Below are 23,463 nucleotides of genomic sequence, written 5' to 3' on the forward strand. Positions count from 1 at the left end.
TCCAACCAGCATTGAACACGCGCAATATCTCACCGCCTTCCCCCTAGGACACCACGGCTGATCTCCTCTCTCCTCAATTTCCGAATGAACATTGGCTCTTCTTCCATTTCTGGCTCAAGATTTTCCACTTCACATTTTGGTGCGCCCTGATCATGCCGATGTACGTCTCCGCTTCTTTCGTTCGCAGCGGGACATGGCGGTGGCATTGCTCGTAGCTGCCCTTCACAAGTGCGCAACCAACATGAAAACATCAACCGGTGCAAGTCACAATGACTCCCTGCCTGTGCACACAAGTCAGACAAGGTGCAAATGCCAAATGCGGATAGATAAATTTTCTCAAGTACATGTCAAGTATTTAGGGCGGCATACGGTTGAACACGCCTCCGGGGACCAAGACACGTACAAAATCTTCAAATAATGTCGATATGGACAAAGCATGGCCAAAATATACGTCAAGTCCAACGTTTTTCAATTCAATGAGATATACGATGAGGCCTCCGTCCTACATTATGAGCAAAGACTGTGAACAAATGTACTCACCACCGAAATTCATCAAGAGGTGTAAGCCAAGTCACATATTCATCTTGCTATAGCTTGCACGGCAACACACTGGCTAATCCACCTCAAACAGAAACATATCTACCTATTGTAATTGGGCTACTTGTTTTTGACATTGACAGTTGGGTGAGCAGAATCATGCCACGCAAGGGGGGCAACATACGCTCAACCTTGGAACCAGATGGCTCGTCATGTGTGAAGTGCCTGCATCGGAACCAAGTATACACATTGGGCTTACCAACCAGGGCGTAACATGGCAAGGCAAACTTTGGCCCATTGCTCAGAGCAGGGTGGCATCGATACAATTCCATGGCCTCCATGGTTGCCGGGCAGTAGCGACATTAATGTGACAGAAGACGATCAATCAATATATGCCACTACATGCTGAGATTGAATCATTGGAATCTAGACCAAGAAAATAGCGATTCGTCATACTTTGGTCCACATTTTCTGCGTGAATCATGGAGCATTAGCATCACGAGGGTCATCCGGATTCCCATAATTTATATGCGAAAGTAGAACAAAACGAGCGAGTCAGCTCAAGATGGCACCATGGAGCCGAGTGGGAAAGGCCCCGAGTACTTCATGCCATACTTGTTTGGTCGGCGCAAAACGACATATGTCAGTCTCATAACGACAATCTCAATAGCATAGCAGTCCGCCACGATACTTTTGCGAAAGTACCTAAAGGTATGGCCTATACCTATTCTTTCATCCCCTCCTCTTTCGTATAAACGAGCGAAAGTACTCTCTCAGGGTCTTCAACTGAGCATCTTCATACAGAGGCTTATGTTCCTCGTGGACGCTGTGGTCATGCTCATAGTCCACATGCACAAACGCTCTTTCAACATCAGCCAGCCCTTCGAGCTTTCGCTGTAAAGACTGACTAACATCATGGGATATTTTCAGCGGCATGTCTTGACTCATAATGATGTCCACTTCGACGTAGTACTTTTGACCGGCATGGTAGGCTCGACACTATTCAGAAATGACAGTCAGCAAGTGTGCGGTGCGGCCAGAGTGAGACAAAAAAAGAAGAAAGAAAGAAAGAAAGAAAGAGAAGAAAAAAAAAAGAAAAAAAAAAGAAAAGAAAAAAAGGCCCAGCCACCTACTGTGTCGACCTTGAGAATGTGACCGCTGTGCGTCAGCGCCACATAAATCAGTCGCGATATGTATTCTTTGGGCGCGCCTTTGCCGGCCAGCAGCCAGATTTGTTCAAAGGCATTGTATGCCCACGAGAATAAGATCAAGAAGGCAATACAAATGGCGCCAATCGGATCGAGGTACCACACAAAATGGTCGCCAACGATGGACATGACAAGGCCAAAAATATTGACAACAATGTCGTTGCGGTGATCGATGAAGAAGACATGGACAGATGGGAAGCGTCTGTAAAAGAAGCAGTACACCATCATGGAGCTTTTCATAAAAACTACACGCACCCGCAAGTCAGTTTCGCAATGCCATCTCAAGTTGACAGATGAAGAAGCGCCTACTTGCAACGCCGACAAGAGACAGCGGCACAACCTGTAACGGGCTGGCGTCGCGGTGGCCGCCCGCGAGACTCCGAGCAGATTCAATCTTGCCGATGATTTAGCCATCGGAATGATGCAAAGAAGAAGGGGAAATAACTCTGCGTGCCGTACCAGCAGTTGAATGGCCACCGTAGCCATGAGAGCGCAGAAGACAATAATGCCAATTGGCTCGATTCTGGATCGACCCTAGAATGCCGGTCAATTATAACAGAGTCCATCAGACTGGCACGTCTGTACTATTTGGCACAAGCTACCCACAACAGGGAATTTGTAAATGCTCGGCCGCCGCGCAAGTTTCGATGTGATGAGCATGACGCAAGACGACACAAGGTCCATGAAGGCATCCGCCGCTGTGGCAAAGAGCTATGTACAATCCGTGGTCAGCCTTGGGCTCAGAAGCCTCGCCCCCCAGCAATCCCCCCGTGAAGAACGTACAGAGAGCGAGCCTGTCGATATCGCGGCATATAATTGGATGATGAAGAGACAAAGGTTAACAAAAAACGAGGCATATACTGCAAACCTGATCTTGGGTCGCATGCGCACTTCTTCCTCGGCAGCGAGTTGCTCTTCATCTCCCACACCGAGGTACTGGTCTATCAGTTCATTTTGGTTGGAATAAAAACTCTTAAGCTTTTTCCTGTTTTTCTTGGTGTAGCGGGAAGCCACCTCTTTGTCAATATCTTCCAATTTAGCCGATCTAAAGGTTTCCGAAGCAATCAGAACCGGGACAGGCTCTATAGAGTCCCCGCCGGATACGACATTGTCAGTATTTTGGATGGCTGGGGGACCGGGATTGCGTGTTGGAGCCGCTTTCTTGTTAGAGAGGTCAGCATTGCTTTGGCTTGGCTGAACAAGGTCGGGGCCTTCGCACTTCTGAGTACTGCTGGTGAGTTTTCTCGGGCTCTTCTCTGCTGCCATTGCTCAATTCGCTGGGAGGATTGGTGGCGGGCTCGTCGCTAGGTTGATGAGGGACATCATGAGCTTCACCAGGCTTAGCGGCGGGAGTAGCTGACGAGGGATTAGACATTGTGCTTTGCCAATGGCTGTAAGAGGTACGTAGCTTTGGAAGCTCAAGAGCGGCGTCGACTCCGGTATTTAAACTACGAGATACCAGTACTTCAATGGTTGCTTATAATTCATTCTCCTCGGCGCATGAACACCTACGAGTCACGAGTTGCTCGGCCCGTCACAACCATTGCGATATCTAAAACCCAACCTGAGTTGGCGCAACCACTCAACGGTAACTCGCAAGCCACGTTGTTATATATTTAGTGTCGTTTCGGGCAGAGAGACGAACAGACCGCCACGTATCAAAAACAAAATGGCAAAAAATTATTAGCGTTTGGGCTCCAACAACGCAAGTGCGCGCGCGTTGCGGCTGTAATTACCGAAACAGAGTCGTTGCTAAACCCGAATGTGACACAAGTTCGTCTCCTTGGGAGGCAGCCCACGAGATCCCTGCGGATCGCGCGAGATCTGAAAAGTTGGAACGGACGGCTCAAGGCGGGATGAGACCGAATTACCAGGTTTAGGTTTACAATGTAACACTGCAAGTGATAAGCTTAATCCTTGATTGGCTCGGGGTCGCATATTGAGGCTTGTCTCAGAAGAGAACCGATGCAACCCTTGGTCTTTGGTCCTGTCCGTGGGAACGGTGAAACAAAAATTACGTCTAGTGAACAGGTGGTGCTTTTTTTTTTTTTTTTTTTTCTCTCCCCTGCATATGAGAGTCTTGGGCCAGCAATTGTTTTTTGTAATTACTATAACACGGCCAATGTCCTGTTACCCATGCGGTGTAAACCTGACACGGACTTGACACAGGAGGCGATACATAAACCCCCTAACTCTCTTTATGTCCCTCAACCATGACAACCGGCCCTTCGTATACATGCCTCGCTTTGGCATAGTAGAGAATGCAGGACAAACCCATCAAGGCAACAAAAAGGACACATGCCCAGTTAAAGTTTTCAGCATTGACGTCATAGCTGTTTGGCCAGAAGCTCCAGAAAAATGACCAGCACGAATACAACAAGGCGACGATGTTGATGGGTAGACCATAGCGGCCGAGGCTCCAGCGGCAGCGCGGAAGCTGCTCTCCTCGAATTCGTTTCAGGGTGACGCAGCCGACAGAGACGACATACGTGGCCATGAGGGCGACAGTTGACAGCGACAGCATGGCATTGAACGCGACCGTTGATCCAATGTTGATGAGGGCAAATGCCATTGAGAAGGCGCAGGTGAAGAAGACGGAGTTGACGGGAACATGCCATGACGGATGAACCTGGTCCGCGTTAGCCAAAACAATCGCAATTCAAAGCCGGCCAGCTTCGCCGAGGGGGTGGGAAACGCACAGCGCCGAGCCATGTGGCAAATGGAAGGCCATTGTCTCGAGCAAAAGCAAATGTTTGCCGAGATGTCGACGCGAGGGAACTTATGGTGATCATGGTGAGCAGCACCAGCACAACAATAGTAAGACCGGTCGTGGCGCCTATAGACCCCGTGGCGTTTTGAAAGACGTAGATGAAGGGGAAGCCCGTCTTGGAATCCAGAGCTTCCTGGACGTCGCCTATGCAGAACAAGTACGTGATCAGAAGCCCAAAAGTGAAGGGCACGTTCAGTATGAATGACCAGACCATGCTTCTCGGGACGACAACGCTGGCGTCCCTAATTTCCTCGGCCATGTGCGCTACCGAGTCGGATCCTGCGACGAGTTAGCGAAGCCGTCAAGCGTATTTGCCGTATTCTGGCCAACGTCGTCCACGGTATGCAACATACCGAGAACCACAAACATGGACGACACCTGTCCCACCATGACAGTCAGCGAAATGGAAGGCCATCCTGCTCCATTGTCGGTAAACTTGGTAAAGACGTCGCTGGCAGACTGCTTGGGCGCCAGCACAAGCAAAGTTATAATGACGGGAAAGAAGGAGAAGATGTAAAGGGTGACAAAGGATCCCTCAGCCAGCGGCAGGTGCTTGGCGGCAAAGACGTTGAAGAGCGACACGCCAATGACTGCAGCAAATACAAACAACGTCCCCTGCCATCTCGTGGGAGAATACGAGTCGTCATTGAGGGTGATGAGTCCTTGAATGACGGAGCCAATGAGGAACGCATCCAACGCAACGATACTCTGCCAAGACACAGTCGACAGCCATCCTAGCAACTGTTTAGCCCGGGGTGAAGGCATGAGATGCACCCAGCCGACGATAGAGAAGACATACCTGACAAGTAGCTGAGAAGCTTCTGGTGTTGCCGAGGAGCGAATTCCGATACCCAGTGGTACTGGCCGCCCGCGGTGGGAGCCATGGACGCCAGCTCAGCGAGAGACAGGACAATGAAGAACTGGCCAGCATGAGACCAACACAAAGACCAAAAGAGGCCCGACATGCCTCCGGCTATGAGGCCCTGCGTGTTTGACCTGCGTCTCGTCAGCAATGCTGCATCCCCCGGAAACGGAGCTTCCAGCTCACGTTAACAAGATGATCCAAGTGCCCGTGACACAAATGGTAAAGCCGATGGTCGACACCATTCGAAAGTTTCTCTGTGCAAGACTCGTTAGATTCGTGGCATGTTTTCCAAAACTCCAGAGGCAATACTGCTCACCCGAAACTGCTGCGTCTTGCCCATCCGCTGCATATCTCTGCGATCATTTGCGCTTACACCAGCGTCAAGACTGTCCTGCAAGCCATCATCACCACGGGCCGCACCGCCTTGGGCAGCCATCTCAGACGCAAAGTAAGGAGGCTGCTTGTCTCCTGCGTCGCCAAAACTGGCATCCCTCGAGCCGATGTGTGGTGTCGGTGTCTCCATCCCGGTGAGTAGTACGTATTACGAAGCGGCTGCGCTGGCAGTTGCGAGACTTCCAGAATCCGGAGGTCCCTTCCACAGGCGAGAAGGGCATACCGCAAGTGTAATATAGCAAAACATGTCTGGTCCAGAACTGCAGAAAGTGGTTCCCAGGACGGGGCCTCGACAAGGTTCGAGTTCCATGGCCCCAGAAGCATTACCACCTTGGCCCCTGGCTGCTCCCCGCCGCCGAATAAAGACGGCCAAATAACGTTATCTTGTTCGTCTGGGAAGAGCTTGACCAAAGTCTCGAGTCGCTCGGCCAAGGAACCAGCGACGGACTTTCTCCGAATTGGGCTGTGTCGTAAGAGAATGATAACTTGGCCGACGTTAAGTCTCCACCATGAGGAGACCTTGGAACAAGTTATTAATGCCAATCATGCTGTATCTCCCCTTTGTCTGGGAAAATCCTGTTCTTTCCCACAAATACCACCGAGATCCTCCCTGCCGGCGGCCGTTGAAATGATGCTCGGTTTATTGGCCCAACAATCCAGCACCGACGAAAGCAGAAAACTGGCCTTGCTGAGCGGCGGCCATGAGCTCACCGACGCCAAGTAACTTGGCGGTTACGACGACCGACCATGCAGGTCTCATTGTCATCGCGGCCGTCGTGGGCGCCACCTGGACCGTCATGGTGTACCTCATCAGGTTGTACATCCGGTTGAGTGTCAACGGGCCCTTTGGGATAGACGACGGCGCAGCGTCCTTTGCAACAGTAGGTGCTCGTTGTTGCCCGATGTATGAATGATTCATTTCTAAACATTGTAGGTTTTCGGTCTTGTTCAAACCGCCATTACTCTGCTTGCTGTCAGAAACGGCCTGGGGAAGCAGGAAAGTCTGTTGGTGGCGGATGAGGTTGACAGAGCCTTGAAGGTGAGGAGGTGTTTCGGTTGTCTTTTTTTTTTTTTTTCATTAAAAGAAGGAACAAAAAAAAAGGCTAACAATCGTACAACGAAAGCTCAACTATGCCTCCAACTTGGTGTATATTGTGGCGATTTGCGGCTCGAAATGCGCCATGTTTCTCCTCATCGCACGGCTCGGCCAGGACAGACGCCATCTCCTCACAACGTACGGCATCACGCTCTTCGCGATACTATGGGCTGTGGTTTCACTATTTCTCATGGCTTTCCAATGCAGCCTCCCCGAACCGTGGAACGTGCACATTGCCAGCCAATGCCCAACCCTCGTACGACGAGCCCGCGCCGGCCAACCCATCTTGCTCTTCAAGCTGACACGGAGAACAGGTCACCCGATGGGTCGTTGTCGAGACCTTTAGCACCTTTCTTGAATTTGCGATAAGCGCGTTGGCTGTCGCCCTGGTCTGGGGCCTGTCCATGAAACTAAAGACCAAAGTCATGGTTGTGTGCGCCTTTTCAGCCCAGCTCCTGGTCATCATCCCCATCGCATTCCGGCTGCATTTCGTCCGAGTTTCCATGTATGGATCCGATGCCACATTCAACTCGACGGAAATCACCATTGCAACCCAAGTCGTGATGCACTTCTCCATCATGGCGGCCACCTTTCCCTGCTTCCGGCAGTTCCTGCAGGCATTCGACAGCGGCCTCGGCGCGACCACAAAGATCTCTACTGAGAACGGGAGCGGCAGCCGATCCCAGGGCGGCTCGTATGTGATGCAGAGTCTGGTCTCTGCGCGCGAGGACGGACGTGTCGGCAAGGCCCGAGCAAGGCTGCGGCCAGATCCCACGGCCGAGATTGTCACGGCCGTCGCAGCCAGGTCGTCGGATCACGGGGCCGAGGACATGAGTATTGACAGCTCGGGCAGCGACAAGGCCATCTGGACGAGGAGAGAGTGGGAGGTACACTATGAATCGAGGGAGCGAAGAGACTAATGCGACTATGGGGAGATGTAGTGAAGCGACTACCAAGAGGGCTCCGGGTTTTATACATATCTGGTGAACATCCGTGGCCCTTTGCTACGCATCGGAGAGCTTAGCAAACGACTAATTCTAATTGTGAAGAAGAAACAAAAGGTCAATCCACACGACCTTGATGCTTGCTTTCCATATCGTCTTGCTTATTTCGTGATTTTCGTCTCATGGCGTGGCCCGGTTGCTATCCTCAGTGCCATCCGCGAAATAGGTGAGTCATTTGACCAAAAAGACGTGCCTCCGAGGACAAAGAAAGCCTTGCATTCACAAAGCTTCACTGGAGTCATGGTCAAGCAGTCGCCGTGACTACTGTTCCACACGGTTGAAGAAGTCTCCAAGCGCACATCCAAGACGGGAGCACTCGCAATAGTAGACTGGATTGTGCAAACACGCCTAGCCCACCCTGTAGTGAAGCAACTGTAATGTTTTGAGAGGACGGAAAATGCACCAGGGAGCCTGTTTCTCCAGGGAGTATCGTATAATCCCAGGGATCCGCGGTCCGTGAGATCTGGCGACGGGGTCGAGGTGCCTGCATGTATATATCCGGGGTACATAAAACACTGCGAGCAGCCGTTCGGATCAGCCTTGTTCTTGGCAAACGGCCGCAGGAACGGGCCGGAGTTGCATGCGTATATACGGTAGTACTGCTACGTACAGAGTAGGATGAGGCTGAATCTCCACCGGGAAGCTAGAGAGAAACAAACCAGAGCCCGTTTGGTTAGGAATGTAGTAGTAGTACTGCTAGTACTACAAGTATACATGGCCCATCTACCCCGTATTGTCTGAACGGTCCATAGCTTGCCCAACGGCGGACTGATGTATTCATCAACGAAACCAGTATGGAGTAAACGCATTACTTGGATAGGGAGCAATCATGTTTTCGGGGAATAGTCAAAAGATTATCCATCTTGGTAAGATGCATATGTTTTTTTTCTTTTTTTCTTCCCTTTTTTTAGAGGCATACCCGCCCATGCTATTATATGTCGTCCAGGGACCAGCATCGGCCGCCATCGTCATCGAGAATGCCAAGACTTGAATGTCCCTTTTAGTCTTGGCGCGGCGGGAAGGCAGATTCGCGATCCCCATACTTCGTACAGCCCATTGCGCTGTGGAGTAATCAATCAACTGTCACAGAATAAGCTCAGCACAAGCAACCTGAACCTGTCATGGCCTGGGTTGCTTGCCATCTCCTGCATCGACCCCAATCCCCTCATCACAAAGTGTCTGGAAGCCGACTAAAAAAGATGGCACATGATTGCGTGTATAGGACTTGACGTCTATTGGTTCCACCGGCCGCGGAAACAACTTGCCTGCCACAACCACAAGCATCCTCCATCATCATCCTCACCATCCCAAGGGCCTCTGCAAGCACCTTGGAAGAGCACATAACATGGGGAACACTGTGGCACCAATCTCCCCAAAAAGCAGACGGCATGAGCAGCATCCTAAATGCCCGTCGGCCAACAAAAACACGTACTACGATTGGGACTTCAGCTACGGTCCTCTTCTCGGCCAAACACCCGCAGCCATGTTCCCCGAGCGATCAAAGCGAGTCACTATTGACGGTGTGGCAGACGTCTTCGACTGGTAAGCCCGTTGGCTCAGGGGGGGAGATTGCTACGTTGAAGCGGCGTGGCGGAATGCCCAAGACACATTGTACGTTCAAGACGAGCGACAAGGTCGACACCAAACATCCCTTGTTGGTGCTGTCAACCACATGATCAGCAAGGGTAGCCAGACAGACCATTCGGGGGCTCGAGGATTGTACAAGTCAAGGGATACGAAGTCGTGTGGGCATTGTTCGCTGGCTGTGGCATCCGAGTGTTTGCACAATAGTGCCCACTTGCCAGACGAGTATTTGCGCATTTCAAAAAAAGGCCCCAACCGATATCATGAGATGCTTGCTTTTCGTCATCTCAGCAGAAGTCGCCTATAATACCGAAGCAAACACGCGAGCAAACACGCGACGTACATACAATACTACTACATAGTAGTACTCCGTAATGGTCCCCCCCTCGCCCAACGCGAATCACACGACCCTTGATCTCACAATCGGCCCTTGAAGTAAATATAGAACACCAATAGCCCGAGTTAAAATAGCACAAGTAGTAAAAAAAGCAAAATGTCTAATTAGCATCCCGTCTCTCCCCCCCACACGCGAACGGTCCAGATCGAGGGCCCGTGGGACGCGGCCACGCAGCCAGCGAGTGCGCTGCCTCCAAAGTGAGACATCCAGGATCAATCCGCGAAATGACCATCTCCTAGCCCAGAGCCCTCATCGCCAGCCCCAAGGATATACATATAAGACATGGAGCGACCAGCCTCTGTATCATCTGATTCACCTCTTGTCCCCCCCTCACCGATCTGCTCATCTAGCACTTCCCTCCACCTGCCAAACGGCCCCCTTTTTCATCCCCCACGATTCCTCACTATATACGAAGTAGCATACCCCGGTTTACCAAAACCCACGCGTCGCAATCTCGTTAATCACCACAAAATATATCCTATTAAAAAAGACACGCCATGAAGTTCTACGCCATCGTCATCGCGGCACTGGCTGGCCTTGCAGCTGCCCTCCCCGCGCCCGCGCCCGCGCCCGCGGAAGCCATCTCGACTTATCCCAACGAGAACCCAGGCCAGTCTAATCGCTGGCCACCACCACGATCTTAAACCTTTGACAGAAACACGCTGTCGTGCAGCAGCGTCCATGGCGGGCAAGCCTAAACGGGGGCCACAGTTGGAACAGAAAAGAAAGCTCAAGTCGATACCTTGCCGCGACAGACCTCCAACTCGACACGCTTCTCGAGAGCTGACAAGCCTGACAAGTCGTACGATTGCCGAGGCAGAATGCTTCGGTGGAATTTACAAGCACCAACCACGGTCAACGGTGTCACAGTAGCGTCAAAGTGTTTGGTTTGGTCATGTGCGCTCGTATCTGGAAGACAGCACCAAGTATGCGCGCTCTGTGATGCAAGCCGTTTTGTTGTATTTTGGATTTCATGTGTTTTTCTCGTGTCAAGATGAGATGTATGGATGGATGCAGCCGTGCTGTGGAGTGACGATTATGGCAAAGGCGGCCACTGCAGTGTAATAATAATCACTTGATTGATTGAATGCAATTATACCTCCCACAAACTGCTCAACGTGTCAAAGACAGTCACCATCACTTTCCTATGACGATTCCGAGCTCCTCGCCTCCCAATCCTTAACGTTCTATTCATGCTCGACCATATGTTCTGTTTTGGACATGGCAAAGCCATGCAATGCGAGGCGTAGCCGACTCCTCCCACAACGTATCCCATAACATGCATGATAGCATTCTGCTTTTTCTTCTTGTTTGAATAAAAACACTCACCCCAAGGCGCAATACATCATCATTTCCCGTGTTTGGTGTGCCTAGAGGCATTACTATATTCTACCATCCTGTCGTTGTCTTAGGCAAAGTAGCTCTTCCAAAGAACACCCTCCAGGTCCTCCAACTGTTCCGGGGTAAAGTACTATTCAACAGTGTCAGTAATCGACGTCAAATTTCAAAGACACCCTCGACCACCTACTTTTTGATCAACGCTCCAGCTGTCCTGTCTTGTCTTCTTGAATTCACTCAAAATACCCTTCGTAGCTTTACCAACCACGCCGGGATCACCGGCAGCTTTGCGTGCCAGCGTGGCCAATACCTCTGGCATCCACTCTGGTGGTGGTGTAGCGTAAGGGAATGCCTCGATAAGCGCACCTAGACCCAAAACTGCTGCGTGGCGCCGATTAATCTGCCTGTGAATATCTACCGGTGTTTCGGTACCTGGTAAATGGGTTTTCCGTTTGGGCATCGGGTTTTGCTGCAGTTCATCTTTGAATCGCCTCTCAAGTCGTGCAATCATCGGGTCTCTGATATGGCGAGGCGAGCAACGAATCATTCCTGCCAATGTCGTGGATGCACACCCCCGGACTTCGAGCTGGGGATCGCTCAACATATCCGACACTGCGGTGAAAAGCGCATCTCTTTCAGATGCAGCCGTAAGGAAAATGCGCCTGAAATAGACCACTTGCATGTTCACCAACGCCCGGAGACGCTGATGCCAGCTTGTTGCGGATCTGCCGATTTTTATGAGCGCATTAATAAATTTGGCATCTTCGCCTTCCCTGAATGGAATGTTGGGCAGATGCCTGTATACATGATATGCGATCCTCATCAGCTCGGGGTCTTCCTTGACATCCATCATATGAAGCAACTGCTCCATGAAAGGTGTGGCGAAGAATGGCACAAGCATGGTACACTCATTGGATGATAGAGTGCAATCCAGCCAGGTAAGCACTGTTTTGGACCCCGAAGTGTATGACGATTGTGTTTGCTGGCCAGGCTCCCTCTCATGACGCCACTTCTCCAGGCGGTCAAAAACATCCTTTATCGCAGACGTCAATTCCTCAGAGGGCTGATAAGGTCGGATACCAATAGATGAAGCTTTCTTGTTGGCCTCAATTAGTTTAGGCACACTCTCAAAGGACTCATGGTACCTAGTTCGAAAAATGACGCAAAGCACTTTGCCCATGGCCTCTCGGACTGCTTTATACGGATGATCAATATGCGCAAGGAAGTCGTCTAGGATGGGCTTTTCTTGGCGGAAATGCCAACCTCCATCAGCTAAAACAAACTCCAGCAACTGAACTTTGGATGAATCCTTGAATGCCGCGTTGGACGTAATATCTAATCGGAATGTCTTAAGGCTGTCGAGGATCTCGCGCGATCGTCGCGGGTCTCTCGAGTCCAGGATGAGATGGATGCAGGGAAGCCAGTACTGTAGATTCTCCGGGGTCAAGCCGTCGTTTAGAATCTTCAGCAACATGGGCGCCGCAAATTCCCAAACCTTGTTGCGCATCTCAACGGGGTCATCGCTAGAGCCAGCCAACAAAGCGCCAATAATTTCAGCTGTTGCTCGGTGTTGGTGCTTGTCGCTGCCGTCACCAAAAACGCCTTCAGCCAGCTCCTTGATTTCATCCAGGGTAACCGTTGTGCTGCCGTAGTATGTGAGATCGAAAACATGCATCAAAAGGTAGACATTGCTCATTCGGAACCTGTCAGTGGACTGATCCCGTGGCTCTTGTTTGAGGTACTCGAAACACTGTGACATCCATTCCTTTGTTAAAATATTGCCGATTTGACGGCGGACATTTCTCTCTAGCTCGTCATAAGAATCGAAAGGCAGCGGGCGGGCACGGAATGCGGTAAACTTGCTACCCCAGACGAGCCATCCAGGGTGGTCGGAATCAACCATGTATTCCGCCTCTTCAGGCTTGTTGAAGGCTTCCAAGAAGTTGCGAGTAAACTCAGCATCTCCCTTTTCAACGGGCACATCGATCCTGTTTCTATCACCGATTTCTTTCTCCATGAGATAGTTGGCGTAATCATGGCCGTACACGGCTCGCATGTCAATAGCACCTAGCAGAGACGTGAACGCATTCAGGTAATAGCCTCTGAGGCCTGGATGAGGATCAATAGTGCCGTTGGCCACCAGTTCGACAAACTCAGCCGGGGCAAGATCGTCAAAGCGAAGGCACAAGTTCAGGGCAAAAATTGCGCATCTGGTGGCAATTTTCCAGTGTGCTCCCTTTGCTCGATTTGTGAGCTGCAATCCCAAAGCCGCCTTTGCGGTCTCAATCTTCTTTCTTCTCTCCAATATCACCCTGTGGCGGTTATCGACGGCATCATCAGTGTCCCCAGATGGTCGGATGGCATTAAGAATTGCATCATCTAAGAGTATCAGTCCTTCATTGGCTTTACCGAACTCAATGAGAGAGTAAAGCGCCGACGATCCCAGATTTTGTATGGATGGCTTGTCAATACCCGCCGTCTCAATGTAGAGCGACATTGCATCAGGAGCAAACCGCCAGTCTCGCACGATAGTTCTAAGTAGTGACGTAAAGAAGAGAGTGTACATGCCACCCTTGATACGATCGTGATCATTGGCCTCAATCGCCTTTCGCAACCCCTCAAGAACAACAGGCACAACTAGCGGCTTGCCACCTATGAGGACCTTGAGCGAGGAGTCTTGTGCTGTCTGGGCTGCCCGGCGAACGTCAGCGTATAATGACTGACATGACTTGGCCAAATCCAATAACAGGCGTCTATCAAGTTCGCTCTTGTGCCGAGCTGATGCATTGTGCTTCATACGCAATAGTTGATACGCCTCGGCCCTCTTTATCAACAGAGGGCGCGGATAGACCTTGCGAAGTCCTTTTATCTTAAAGGCGGCAATATCGGCCTTGTACAACCTAAGATGTCGCTCAAGTGGGTGTGCAGAACGCTCGATCCCAACATCAGTAATCCAGGTCCGATATGCGTTGCATAATGCGGTGGAGCAGATAACATCATCCTCCTGGTTTTCGCTAAGGAATGAATGAGCTTTAGAAAGCAGGTGACCAAGCTGTTCACGGAGCTCATGAATACGCCCGTACACGGGGTCATCTGACTTCAGCAAATACCCGGCTTTGTAACGAAATTGTGGTCGCAGCTCCTCATCTTCGGCCCCCTCAGCCAGGCTTTCATCATCTTCGCCCATCTCGACATCGCCGTCCCCATCGTTGCCATTGCTCAACTTTTCATTGCCGTTGCCCGAGGCGCGCTTGGGATCAAACATGGTGGACATGCCAGAAATAACGAGACGCATCTGCTGCATTAGCCTGGAAACTTCATCAGACCACTCTTTATTTTTCCCTGTCCTACTGACAGGTGGGTTGTCGCTGAAGAGAAGCTCCAATTGCTCTGTCGCAGATTTCGTTTGAGACGCAAATAGCTCGACGGCAAATTCGACCTCTGGCGGTGATGGTTGATGCCATCGAATGGTGAGATCGGCGGGCGATGTCGTTTTACCCCAGTCATCAATGTCCAGTCCCCTTTTAATAACATCAGGCTCATGGAGGGCATGGTCAATGGGATATGTGTTGGTTAGATTAAGCAGCAGATGATGAATGTAGTTGGAGACCAAAATAGTGGGCAGCCCGCGGCACTTCTCTTGCATGTAGACTGCAATTCCAAGCAGCTCATCCTTGTAATTCAGTACCTCCCGTCCGACGTGCACTACTGTCATGGCGAGCATGCTTATATGCCACACCAAGGCTCTATCACGTGGGAGGTAGTCGGTACCAGTAGTACGATCAGACGCGGCATGATTCTGGTCAATCTCATTGCGAATGTTGATAACAAACATGGGAACGAAGACCTTGAGCGTCTTTTCGGGGTTGACTTTGCAGAGCGCATTCAATATCCACGCCATGGCATCGCGGGCCTGGTGAACCACGTGGCTAGACACAAAGGTGGCAATCTTTTCGAGAGCCATATCAAACAGCTCTGGCGAGAGCGATGCGAAAAGCGGTGACAAAGCCGCCGGCAAAGCATTGACGACATTATCCTCTGGGGTTCCTCCTCGAACCTGATTTGCATCTGGAAGATTCTCGAGAAGTGTAAAGACTTTGCCCAAAAGAGTCAAGATGAATTCTCCAAATCCTGCAGTCGAGGATCGTAAGATGTTGGCTTCATCCTCGTCACTAAGCTCTTTTTCGTAATCGATCTGCACGTTTTGGCCATCCCGCTCCATCCTGTCCATCTCGGCCTGAACCCATTGCATTGCTAGTGTAGTGTCATGAATATGGGTTTCTTCTTTTGTCAATTCGACAAACGGAATGCTATATGCTACACTCTGAATGAAGTTGAGGGTATATTGCGTCTTGTTGAGATCGTTTGCGTCGATACCCGGCAAGGCCAATGCAAGCAAAGCAGTGATGTGACATCTATAGCCTTTGAGCTTAGACATGACATTTGCAATCATTTGCAAGCTGTTGAGACTAGAGGTAGTTCTGTGGACCTCGACTAGCCCTTGGAGACTGGGGTAAAAACGCTGCAACGCACCCGGAAGAACCAGGTCGGGTTCAAGGTAAGCCAGGCCCTGGAGTGCATTGTAATAGCAATTAGACACCCTATTGCTCTTGGAGAAAAGTCCCATGAATGTGACCTCCTTCAGCGAGCCAACAAACCGCTTCTTCAATGCAGGGCTTATCCTTCTCTCTTTGGGAAGCTCTAATTCGCCGCTCTGCTCACGATTCCACCGCGACACGAATGCATCAGTGAGGTACAGAGTGAGTTGGCCCAACATGTTGGTCCACGAGCCTTGGTTAGAAGGATGGAAAAAAGTGTCAATTGATTCCATCAAGCCTTCCAAGCTTGCCATGATCGAGTCGTCCTGGTCCATACACCTTGGCGACAGAGAGCTGACAATCAGTCGGGCCATCATGTAAGGCACGGGATGCTTTTTCGAATCCTTCTCCAGATAAGCCCCTGCGCCTGCCAAATAATCGAGGGCTGTGTAAGGGGAGTTGGCCTGCCCAACGGGAATTTGCGTGAGGCGCAAAATAGAGGTGAAGATGAGGTCAGACTGGGCTTTGGTGAAGATGCCATGCGCCCCGAATGGAACGTGGCCACAGTGAACATGATCGCGCGCGAGTCGAGAAAATAGATCGATCAAGCATATATCGGCGACTTTCGATCGACTCATGATGGACCAAAGGTGGAAGATGGTCGGAAGAAACTCCTGTGGTTGGGCAGCAACGTCCTTCTCGGGCGCAGGGTGGCTAGGAAGGAATGTGTTTATAAGGCCAAAGACGATGAATGCATTGGGCATATCGTTTATGCTGAAAAAAGGCAGAAATTCTTCGAGCATGGCCGGCCGATCCCTTGGGTCGAAATAGGTGTGAGCGTGAGTACACAGCTTCAACAGTTGTTTCGCAGGTCGTCGTCGCCCACTTTGAAGCGAGGGGCCTTCGGAGGGCAAAACGATGCCCTTGACCTCGTGCCATATCGGTCTCCAATCGAACGTCAGGTCTTCACCTGGTTTGAGATAATGATTCTTCCTGTTGCGATAGAAGAATTCGGTGTCAGCATCAAACTCGTGTAACGCAGGCTGGGTAGGGTAAACTATCTGGTTGCCATGGAACCGCCGTCAGATGCATTGGTACCTACCTGATTAATGTGAGAACCATGCGCAGAAAGCGATCTGCAGTATTTGAATCCAAACCCGGCGCCAGCGCCAGAGAGTAGTAGAGCCTGGCGAGCTTGGCTCGAAGTTCCCTCGTCATCTCGAACTTGAGGGCAAGCCATGCTTGTAGCTCTCTGGTCCAATGCAAGGCACCGGGAGAGAAGTCCTCCGCCTTGATGGCAATGTACAGCTGTTTCAGAATTCCCTGTAGCGCCGCATCGCGTTGTTGTTCCTCTTCGACGTCGAATGGAAGTTGTTGAAAGTAGGCAAACGTCCGGGGTCGGTAACGCTTCTTGTCGTCTTCGTCAGCCTTGGGGTAAGGGATGCCTGGCGACGTGGCCCGGGAGATGGGTTCGTAAGGATGAAAATTGCTCAGGAGATGAGCGGCGGATGAGGCGGGCAAGGCTGCCAATGAGCCCTCATGGTGCAGCCCGATATTCTCATCCATCATGTATTTCACCCGCTGTTCTTCTGGGTGCGTCGCGCAAACGAGAACCCGAAGGGCTCAAGATACAGACTGGACGGAGGGTCTGTCAGGAGTAGATGCTGCGGAGGAGTGGTAATAGTGCTGAGAAGAATGAAGGATAAAAGGATGCTTCTCGCCCGCCACAGCTCATGGAACGGCGACAATTGTTGCGATGGGGTTACGGAATAGATCGCAACCTAGTTATCGGGCGTCGACGGTCCACGATTACGTTGAGCAGCCTAGTTGACCTAGTGGGCAGGAACCGATCTGACTGGGTTGGGGCAGAGCAACCTGGGCGGACGTGCTGCTTCCAAGTTGGAGGGCCAAGTGGGCGGCAGCGGCAAGGCCAGCTCGAGGTTGGTGCTTGCTCCGGGGCGGTAGCGCGGAGACGCAAGCGTCTGGTGCTTGCCAAGTTGTACTGCGTACCTATTTTACATGTACTATTGACTGGTTGACCGGCTGGATGGATGTTATCAGGGTGTTGATCACCAGACCTTGTGGGTACTCCCGCAGAATGTACTGAGACTGGCCTGTGCGTTCTGAGGAAGGAGCAAACCAGCAAACACCACAGAACAACAGCAGCAGAGCAAACATATTTGTAGCCGCCAGAAACCCAACGATGCGGTGGATACTGGATTCTCCAGCTGTCTCTCAAGTTCTATGAATAATTCATCCCAGGAGACTCCAAGGTAGGTAGCCAATGCAACTATCCTCGAGCCTCTGTAGCTTATGGTTGGCCAAAGGGATTCATGGCCAGCTGACGAAAGAATCAAACTACCCCGTAGGCGGCGAGGCAACGCACAAGGACGGCTGCCTGCTAACGAATATCGACCCCATGTATGTTGGCTTCTGTAAAACTGGGCGGCCACCGAGCATAGTACATCGTCTGAACAACACCTGAACATCGAATGCAAGATGTCCGAGACCCCGTTTCTACCCAAGCCTGGGTGTATCGGCAGTCCTCATGAGACGGCAGAGGAGGGTCCACATCAGCTCGTGGCAGCCTGCGGGCGTGGCCGGTTCTTGGAAGAGCGGCGAGCCCTTCTTCAATCACCATGCACATGCGACCAGAACACCAAGTTGAACGCAAATATACAATCTCCCAACTGTCCGCGTGCTAAAGATCGAATAACTGCCCCGGTTTTGTCACCTTAGCCCCTCCCCGGGCGTCGTGTGCGTGTGGCTGCCTCCAAGATGCTCGGAGAGTTTGCAAATGCTCCACTCCTACGTGAGGGCTGCGGCCACATGCACGGCCTACAGACTTATCGGATCGCTGAACCGCTCGTACGAGACCCATTATTTGTGGCAGTTGGCATTGCAGTTGCATTTGGCTTGCAAACTTGAACCAAGACTCCATCTTGGTGGACTACCTCTCCGGCCAACAAGAAGAAAGGCAAAGGCACATGCACTCGAGCACCCGGACCAACCAACATTGAACTTGAGTAGTGCCCAACGAAGGATTTGAGTGTGGAAAGCACGGGGTGATGAACTTTCTATCCATTGACAATTGCTGGGCACGCACAGTGCTTCTACCACCGGCAGGTACCTAGGTACTTGAGTACTCAAGAATACGTTCCATTAGGTCTGATATCTTTATTGGATCAAGAACAGGAGTTTCGTTATGCTTATGTATGTTACAGAGTAAGCCACCGAGGTAGCTGGGTATGCAATAATGCTAAGATGCTATGCATGAATGTGTACAAGGAGCTTGACCATACAATAGCAGCTCCGGTCTTCCTATCGTCCACATGATTCGTAGTATGTCCTCTTCATCTTATCGAGTCTCGCCTCCTGTGGAACAATTTGTGTGTCCACTGGCGAATTCTGCTCAGACAACCAACCTTTTCTTCCGGCAGCGTGTCTAGTTTCTCTGCGTCGTATACCGGCCTTGGCGGCTCTTGACTATATACTGTTGCCAAGCCCTCCATCCGGTCACTCCTTCGTTTCATGAAGGCTCTTCCAGTAGACATTGCTCTCGCTGGCATCGATTTTCCATGTGGATGTTTTGACAACGATGGGTCATGTAGGCTGTCTGACGGCTGCGATAGATTGATTGGGCTCGTCGCACGAGAGCTGTCTCCATCGTAAGATGGAAAAGTTCGTCGTCGTGATGTAGAACACATGTTTGCGCTTGCCGACCGGCAATGAGATGGGATCGATCTCGCAAACTTGGGATTCGCAGAGGCGGGCCAACCTTGTTGATGAAGTCGAATCCAACTCGCAGTAGCGATCATCAGCGCCTTTTGCTCCGGAAGCACTTCAAGTGTCGCTCTCGATTCTGGATTGAAACCTGCAGGAGACGGGCTCCGGTCGACACCTTCCGCTTCCGGCACGAATGAACGGGTCGGCGGAAACCGACCACTGGAAGTTGACAAAGTTGTGTAGTGATCATACACCTCGACCGTCTCTGATGTCAAGCTACCCATTATGGGATGCCTCCTCGAAGAAGGGTCAATGATGCTGAACGTCCATCTAGAGTCAGGCAAGGAATCGTGGACGCTAGATCGCGCTGAAGACGACGGTTCGAATGAACCAATACTATTGCGGGTAGAGCCATTAAACCGTCTAACCCAGCGTGCAGTGGTTATTTCACCGCCGTCATCTGTTCTTGTGAATTCATATGAGCCATTCGCCATAGGTGAAGCATACCACGGGACCCCGTCCTCAAGAACAATCTCCGCTGAGTTCTCGGAATCTTCTGGCAAAGCACTAATGACAGCGCAAATATCTCTGCCATGTAGACTCCGTCTGTCATCGTCGGATCTTTCTGGTGCCATTCCTGATGTTGAAGCGTAATCTTCGCTACGAACTAACAGAACATCATTCTGGCTTAGCTCAGCATTTGCGTGAAACATACGAGGAAATGTTTTGGACAATTTAGGAATTATCAAGGTTCCTGCCACTAGTTGAGATGGAATCAGGTCAAAGGCAGGAATGGCTCTTCTGTCGCCAATTTCTTGGAGTTGTAACAGTAATCGAGGCCGGATCTGCAGAAGTCGTCTCTGCTTGGTACGGAGCTGCGGTGCTGGTTGGGCGAGAGCATACCTGGTCGATTTGCGAAGTAATCGTCTGCGCTTCTTACGGCGTGCTGGGGAGTCGGAGAGACCGTCCAGAGGCTCTGGCCCAGCTATGGATTCTTCATCCTCGCTAGCAGACGGCGTATATATATGGTCCATTCCGGGCTCACGGAATCTAACAGCAAGGTCTTTCCGAGTGTAGCTATTGGAAGCCGCACGCTGTTGTGATAACAAAGATGGGCGTTGGTTGGCCTCGTCGGTCGATGCTCTGAGCGGGGCGTGTAGGCCTTCAGAGTAGGGTGAGGCAAAGTAGCCCGTCTCGCTCGATTCAGAAGGAGAGACGAGCGGTCGGAGGGTCGACTTCAGTATTGGCAGTCTTCGGGGTGGCTGTACTGGCGCAGACGTCGACCTCTTAATCGAATATTCGTGACCGTGTAAACTAGCTCCAGAGTGGAGAAACATGGTGTTGCAATGTATTCTGATTCCTGATCACAACTAACGGAAAGCGACTGGCGCCATGGGAATTCGTGATATGTTGCTGGTGACTAGATGGTTCGTCGCGTCGAGTGAAGAAGTAGGTGAGGGTGGAGGGAATCAGTCGTGTTATTCGGTACCCACGGAGCGTCGTGATGCAGTAATGACCGACTGCAGATGGAAGTAGAATAGACAGAAGGAAAGGTTCGGGCTTGCGATTGAATTGCAGGGCCGACGGGAAGCTGCCCAGGCGATGAGTCGGGTTATGGAAGATAATCTCGGACACTGCAAAGGGGCCAGCCACGATGCATCCAGGGCGAAAAGAGGCGTTTCGGTGAGCCGCTGAAGGGGCGGATCTAGTTACTAGAGATGCCGTGGCGTAGAAGCAGAAGGAGAGTTGGATTCAGGTGTCGATAAGGCTCGCATGTCAGTCAAGATGAGCAACATGGGAAGGCGGCGTGGGTGGTAAGGATCCAGACCGAACTCCGTAGACAAGGTGACAGCAAATCGAAGGTCGTACACGCAGTCAGCAAGGGAGGCTGTCACACATGCGAATAGTCCTTTGTACTAGTAATACTCCGTGCGAAGCGGCGAGTCCCTTTGGCCTCCCCGACAAGGAGGGGTGCAAAACGGGCGAGTGCCGTATCAAGTGTGCTTCTATCAGAATGAAGGTGTTCGGCAGCGTCGCCGTCGTCCTGCGGCAGCGTGCATGGAACAGCGATGTGCCGGGGAGACATAGAATTCTTATTCTGGCTCTGGGTCCCGATAATGCATGATGCTCGACGATGCCCCTCTTCCCGAGCTTGCCGGCGCACGCGACAGGGGGGCGAAAGGGATGTGGTGAGAGACGGTGGTGGTGGTGGTGGCGGCGGGTACTGAGCCACGAGAGATGGGCCCAGCTGGCTGGAAAATTGGAAAGTCGACGTCTGGTCAGCTTACGGTCTGAGGCAGTAAGCGATTGCGATGATGACAGCTAAATGATTCAGTTCGGCACGGCCCTACTCCGTACGCGGTATGATGGCGCAAACCACACGACTTTTGCGACAGAGTGATTTCGTGGGTCGAGAATGGCCTTGCTCGCGGAGCCCGAGAATCAGAACATGGACATGGAAATATGAGTAGTAGTACGAGTACGGAGTACGGAGTAGATAGATATTCGGAAAAGGGGACTTCCCGCTTTTTGCGGAGCCTACTGTGCAGGGGCCTCGAGATGGGAAGACGGCCGGGAATTACGGAGTACGGAGTACTTGAGAGCCCCCCCTGAAGACTTGTCTTGTGACTGCAATTGAGATTGAGGATTGAGAGCTCTTGGCAACCTGGAACTGCCAAGCTGCGTGCTTGCTCGTAGGCTTTGGCAAGCGCGCACCGTGGGACCTTTCACAACAAACGTGTCAAGCTGGTGCCACAGGGAAAGTCCGCCCCCTGCCCTGCTGGTCCGCCTCGATGTCCGGTCCTGCCGTAGCGATTCCATCGATGCGGGTTACATGGCACAACCTTGACAGCGGACAAGCAACTACTAGTGGCGCATTATCCAAGACAACAAAATGGCTGCATAGACTCGATGTATGCCCACATTACCATTTTGAACAATGGCGCCAGAAATTCAGGCACCTGGCTCATCATTCCCACGCGTGCTTGGGCCAGTCAAGTTGCGGAGTGATCTCAGGTGGTGGCCCAACTGGGAATGGTCAACTCTGCGCCTTGTGTTTCTTCAATGTTGTCGTTAAATGGCAATCCTCGCTCCGAGAGAGATAGCAAACGTCCTCTCCGCACTTTGGCGGGGAAGGAGCCTTCGGCAGCTGCATGTAATGCCAGCACTTTGGCTTATACGTAGATGTACACCGCACTGAAAACCTGCTTACTGATGGGAACCGCCCGAGTTTTCGGTTTCTCCTCTGAAGAGCGGCCTCATTGAAGGACCATGAAGGCCTTAGCATAGACAATGCAATTTTGTCCCCAAAAAAAATTCAAAAAATCGGGACCGCACACTTTGTCCCAAGCTTATTCCATCTCGGACTTTCAAGACGTCCCTGGCTACTTAGAATTCTGGCGGTGTCCGTGAAGATGCCGAAGACCGATTGTGGGGCTGCATCAGTCGGTCTGAATCGCGTCAAGTGAGCAAGCCACGATTGAAGACCTGCGACTCTTGCGGGAGGAACCGCTTCTGATGTCAATACTGTGCAGAGAAAGGGGGGAATAGGCGTACGGCTGAGTGCGTGCTGACCGCTCGCGGGAAATGCAGCATGCACTCCGTATGATGAGATGCAATGCGACGGAGGGAAACGCCGAACGATTAAGGTTGCTCGCGCCACAGGAAAAGCCCGAAGATCGTTCTGAAAGTGCCTAGCCGATAAGATTCGTCTACTCCCTACTCGCTCGCTATATTCATCGCCCAATTCCTCAAACTAACTGTCTGTGTCACCTTGTATGGGAGTAGTCAGTGACTGGATCGACCTGGTTTTGCCCGTGGCTCGTTGCTTGTGGTCGTATTCAGCCCAGCAGTGGGTAGCGTCACCGCCAAATCCCTTTGCCAGATCGCATCGTCTTCTCTTGCGCGCCCAAGAGACTGCATACTCCCATTCATATGTAGACGTCTAGTCTGATCGTCTTCGCACATGTGAATACCACGTCAATACACATGCGTACAAACTAATATGA

At 51.5% G+C, this 23,463-nt stretch overlaps 7 protein-coding genes across 7 annotated transcripts; 3 read left to right on the forward strand and 4 right to left on the reverse strand.

The window, feature by feature from the left end:
* Positions 1 to 1,269: 1,269 nt before the first annotated feature.
* On the reverse strand, positions 1,270 to 3,120 carry MTP3_0 (Metal tolerance protein 3; the record flags this gene model as incomplete). The annotated part of the gene is made up of 7 exons (XM_066130174.1): positions 1,270 to 1,536; positions 1,671 to 1,990; positions 2,055 to 2,139; positions 2,205 to 2,279; positions 2,352 to 2,456; positions 2,529 to 2,906; positions 2,965 to 3,120. The coding sequence occupies 7 exons, from the start codon at positions 3,118 to 3,120 to the stop codon at positions 1,270 to 1,272; spliced, it is 1,386 nt and encodes a 461-aa protein (XP_065986295.1).
* An 813-nt stretch (positions 3,121 to 3,933) lies between these two features.
* On the reverse strand, positions 3,934 to 5,903 carry G6M90_00g035960 (uncharacterized protein; the record flags this gene model as incomplete). Its single annotated transcript, XM_014691505.1, has 6 exons — positions 3,934 to 4,374; positions 4,445 to 4,794; positions 4,869 to 5,249; positions 5,315 to 5,511; positions 5,564 to 5,634; positions 5,697 to 5,903. 6 exons carry the CDS (start codon positions 5,901 to 5,903, stop codon positions 3,934 to 3,936), a joined length of 1,647 nt encoding a protein of 548 aa, XP_014546991.1.
* A 571-nt stretch (positions 5,904 to 6,474) lies between these two features.
* Positions 6,475 to 7,789, forward strand: G6M90_00g035970 (uncharacterized protein; the record flags this gene model as incomplete). Its single annotated transcript, XM_014691506.1, has 4 exons — positions 6,475 to 6,654; positions 6,708 to 6,812; positions 6,898 to 7,125; positions 7,184 to 7,789. 4 exons carry the CDS (start codon positions 6,475 to 6,477, stop codon positions 7,787 to 7,789), a joined length of 1,119 nt encoding a protein of 372 aa, XP_014546992.1.
* A 1,429-nt stretch (positions 7,790 to 9,218) lies between these two features.
* G6M90_00g035980 (uncharacterized protein) lies at positions 9,219 to 9,419 on the forward strand (the record flags this gene model as incomplete). Its single annotated transcript, XM_066130175.1, has 1 exon — positions 9,219 to 9,419. The coding sequence occupies one exon, from the start codon at positions 9,219 to 9,221 to the stop codon at positions 9,417 to 9,419; it is 201 nt and encodes a 66-aa protein (XP_065986164.1).
* Positions 9,420 to 10,351: 932 nt separating this feature from the next.
* Positions 10,352 to 10,498, forward strand: G6M90_00g035990 (uncharacterized protein; the record flags this gene model as incomplete). The annotated part of the gene is made up of 1 exon (XM_066130176.1): positions 10,352 to 10,498. One exon carries the CDS (start codon positions 10,352 to 10,354, stop codon positions 10,496 to 10,498), a length of 147 nt encoding a protein of 48 aa, XP_065986403.1.
* A 764-nt stretch (positions 10,499 to 11,262) lies between these two features.
* Positions 11,263 to 17,296, reverse strand: BLM10 (Proteasome activator BLM10; the record flags this gene model as incomplete). Its single annotated transcript, XM_014691507.1, has 3 exons — positions 11,263 to 11,325; positions 11,383 to 16,723; positions 16,833 to 17,296. 3 exons carry the CDS (start codon positions 17,294 to 17,296, stop codon positions 11,263 to 11,265), a joined length of 5,868 nt encoding a protein of 1,955 aa, XP_014546993.1.
* Positions 17,297 to 19,083: 1,787 nt separating this feature from the next.
* Positions 19,084 to 20,793, reverse strand: G6M90_00g036010 (uncharacterized protein; the record flags this gene model as incomplete). Its single annotated transcript, XM_014691508.1, has 1 exon — positions 19,084 to 20,793. The coding sequence occupies one exon, from the start codon at positions 20,791 to 20,793 to the stop codon at positions 19,084 to 19,086; it is 1,710 nt and encodes a 569-aa protein (XP_014546994.1).
* Between the last annotated feature and the right edge of the window lie 2,670 nt (positions 20,794 to 23,463).

Source organism: Metarhizium brunneum, chromosome 2 (genome assembly GCF_013426205.1).
Source record: "Metarhizium brunneum chromosome 2, complete sequence".
Taxonomy (NCBI): Eukaryota; Fungi; Ascomycota; class Sordariomycetes; order Hypocreales; family Clavicipitaceae; genus Metarhizium; species Metarhizium brunneum.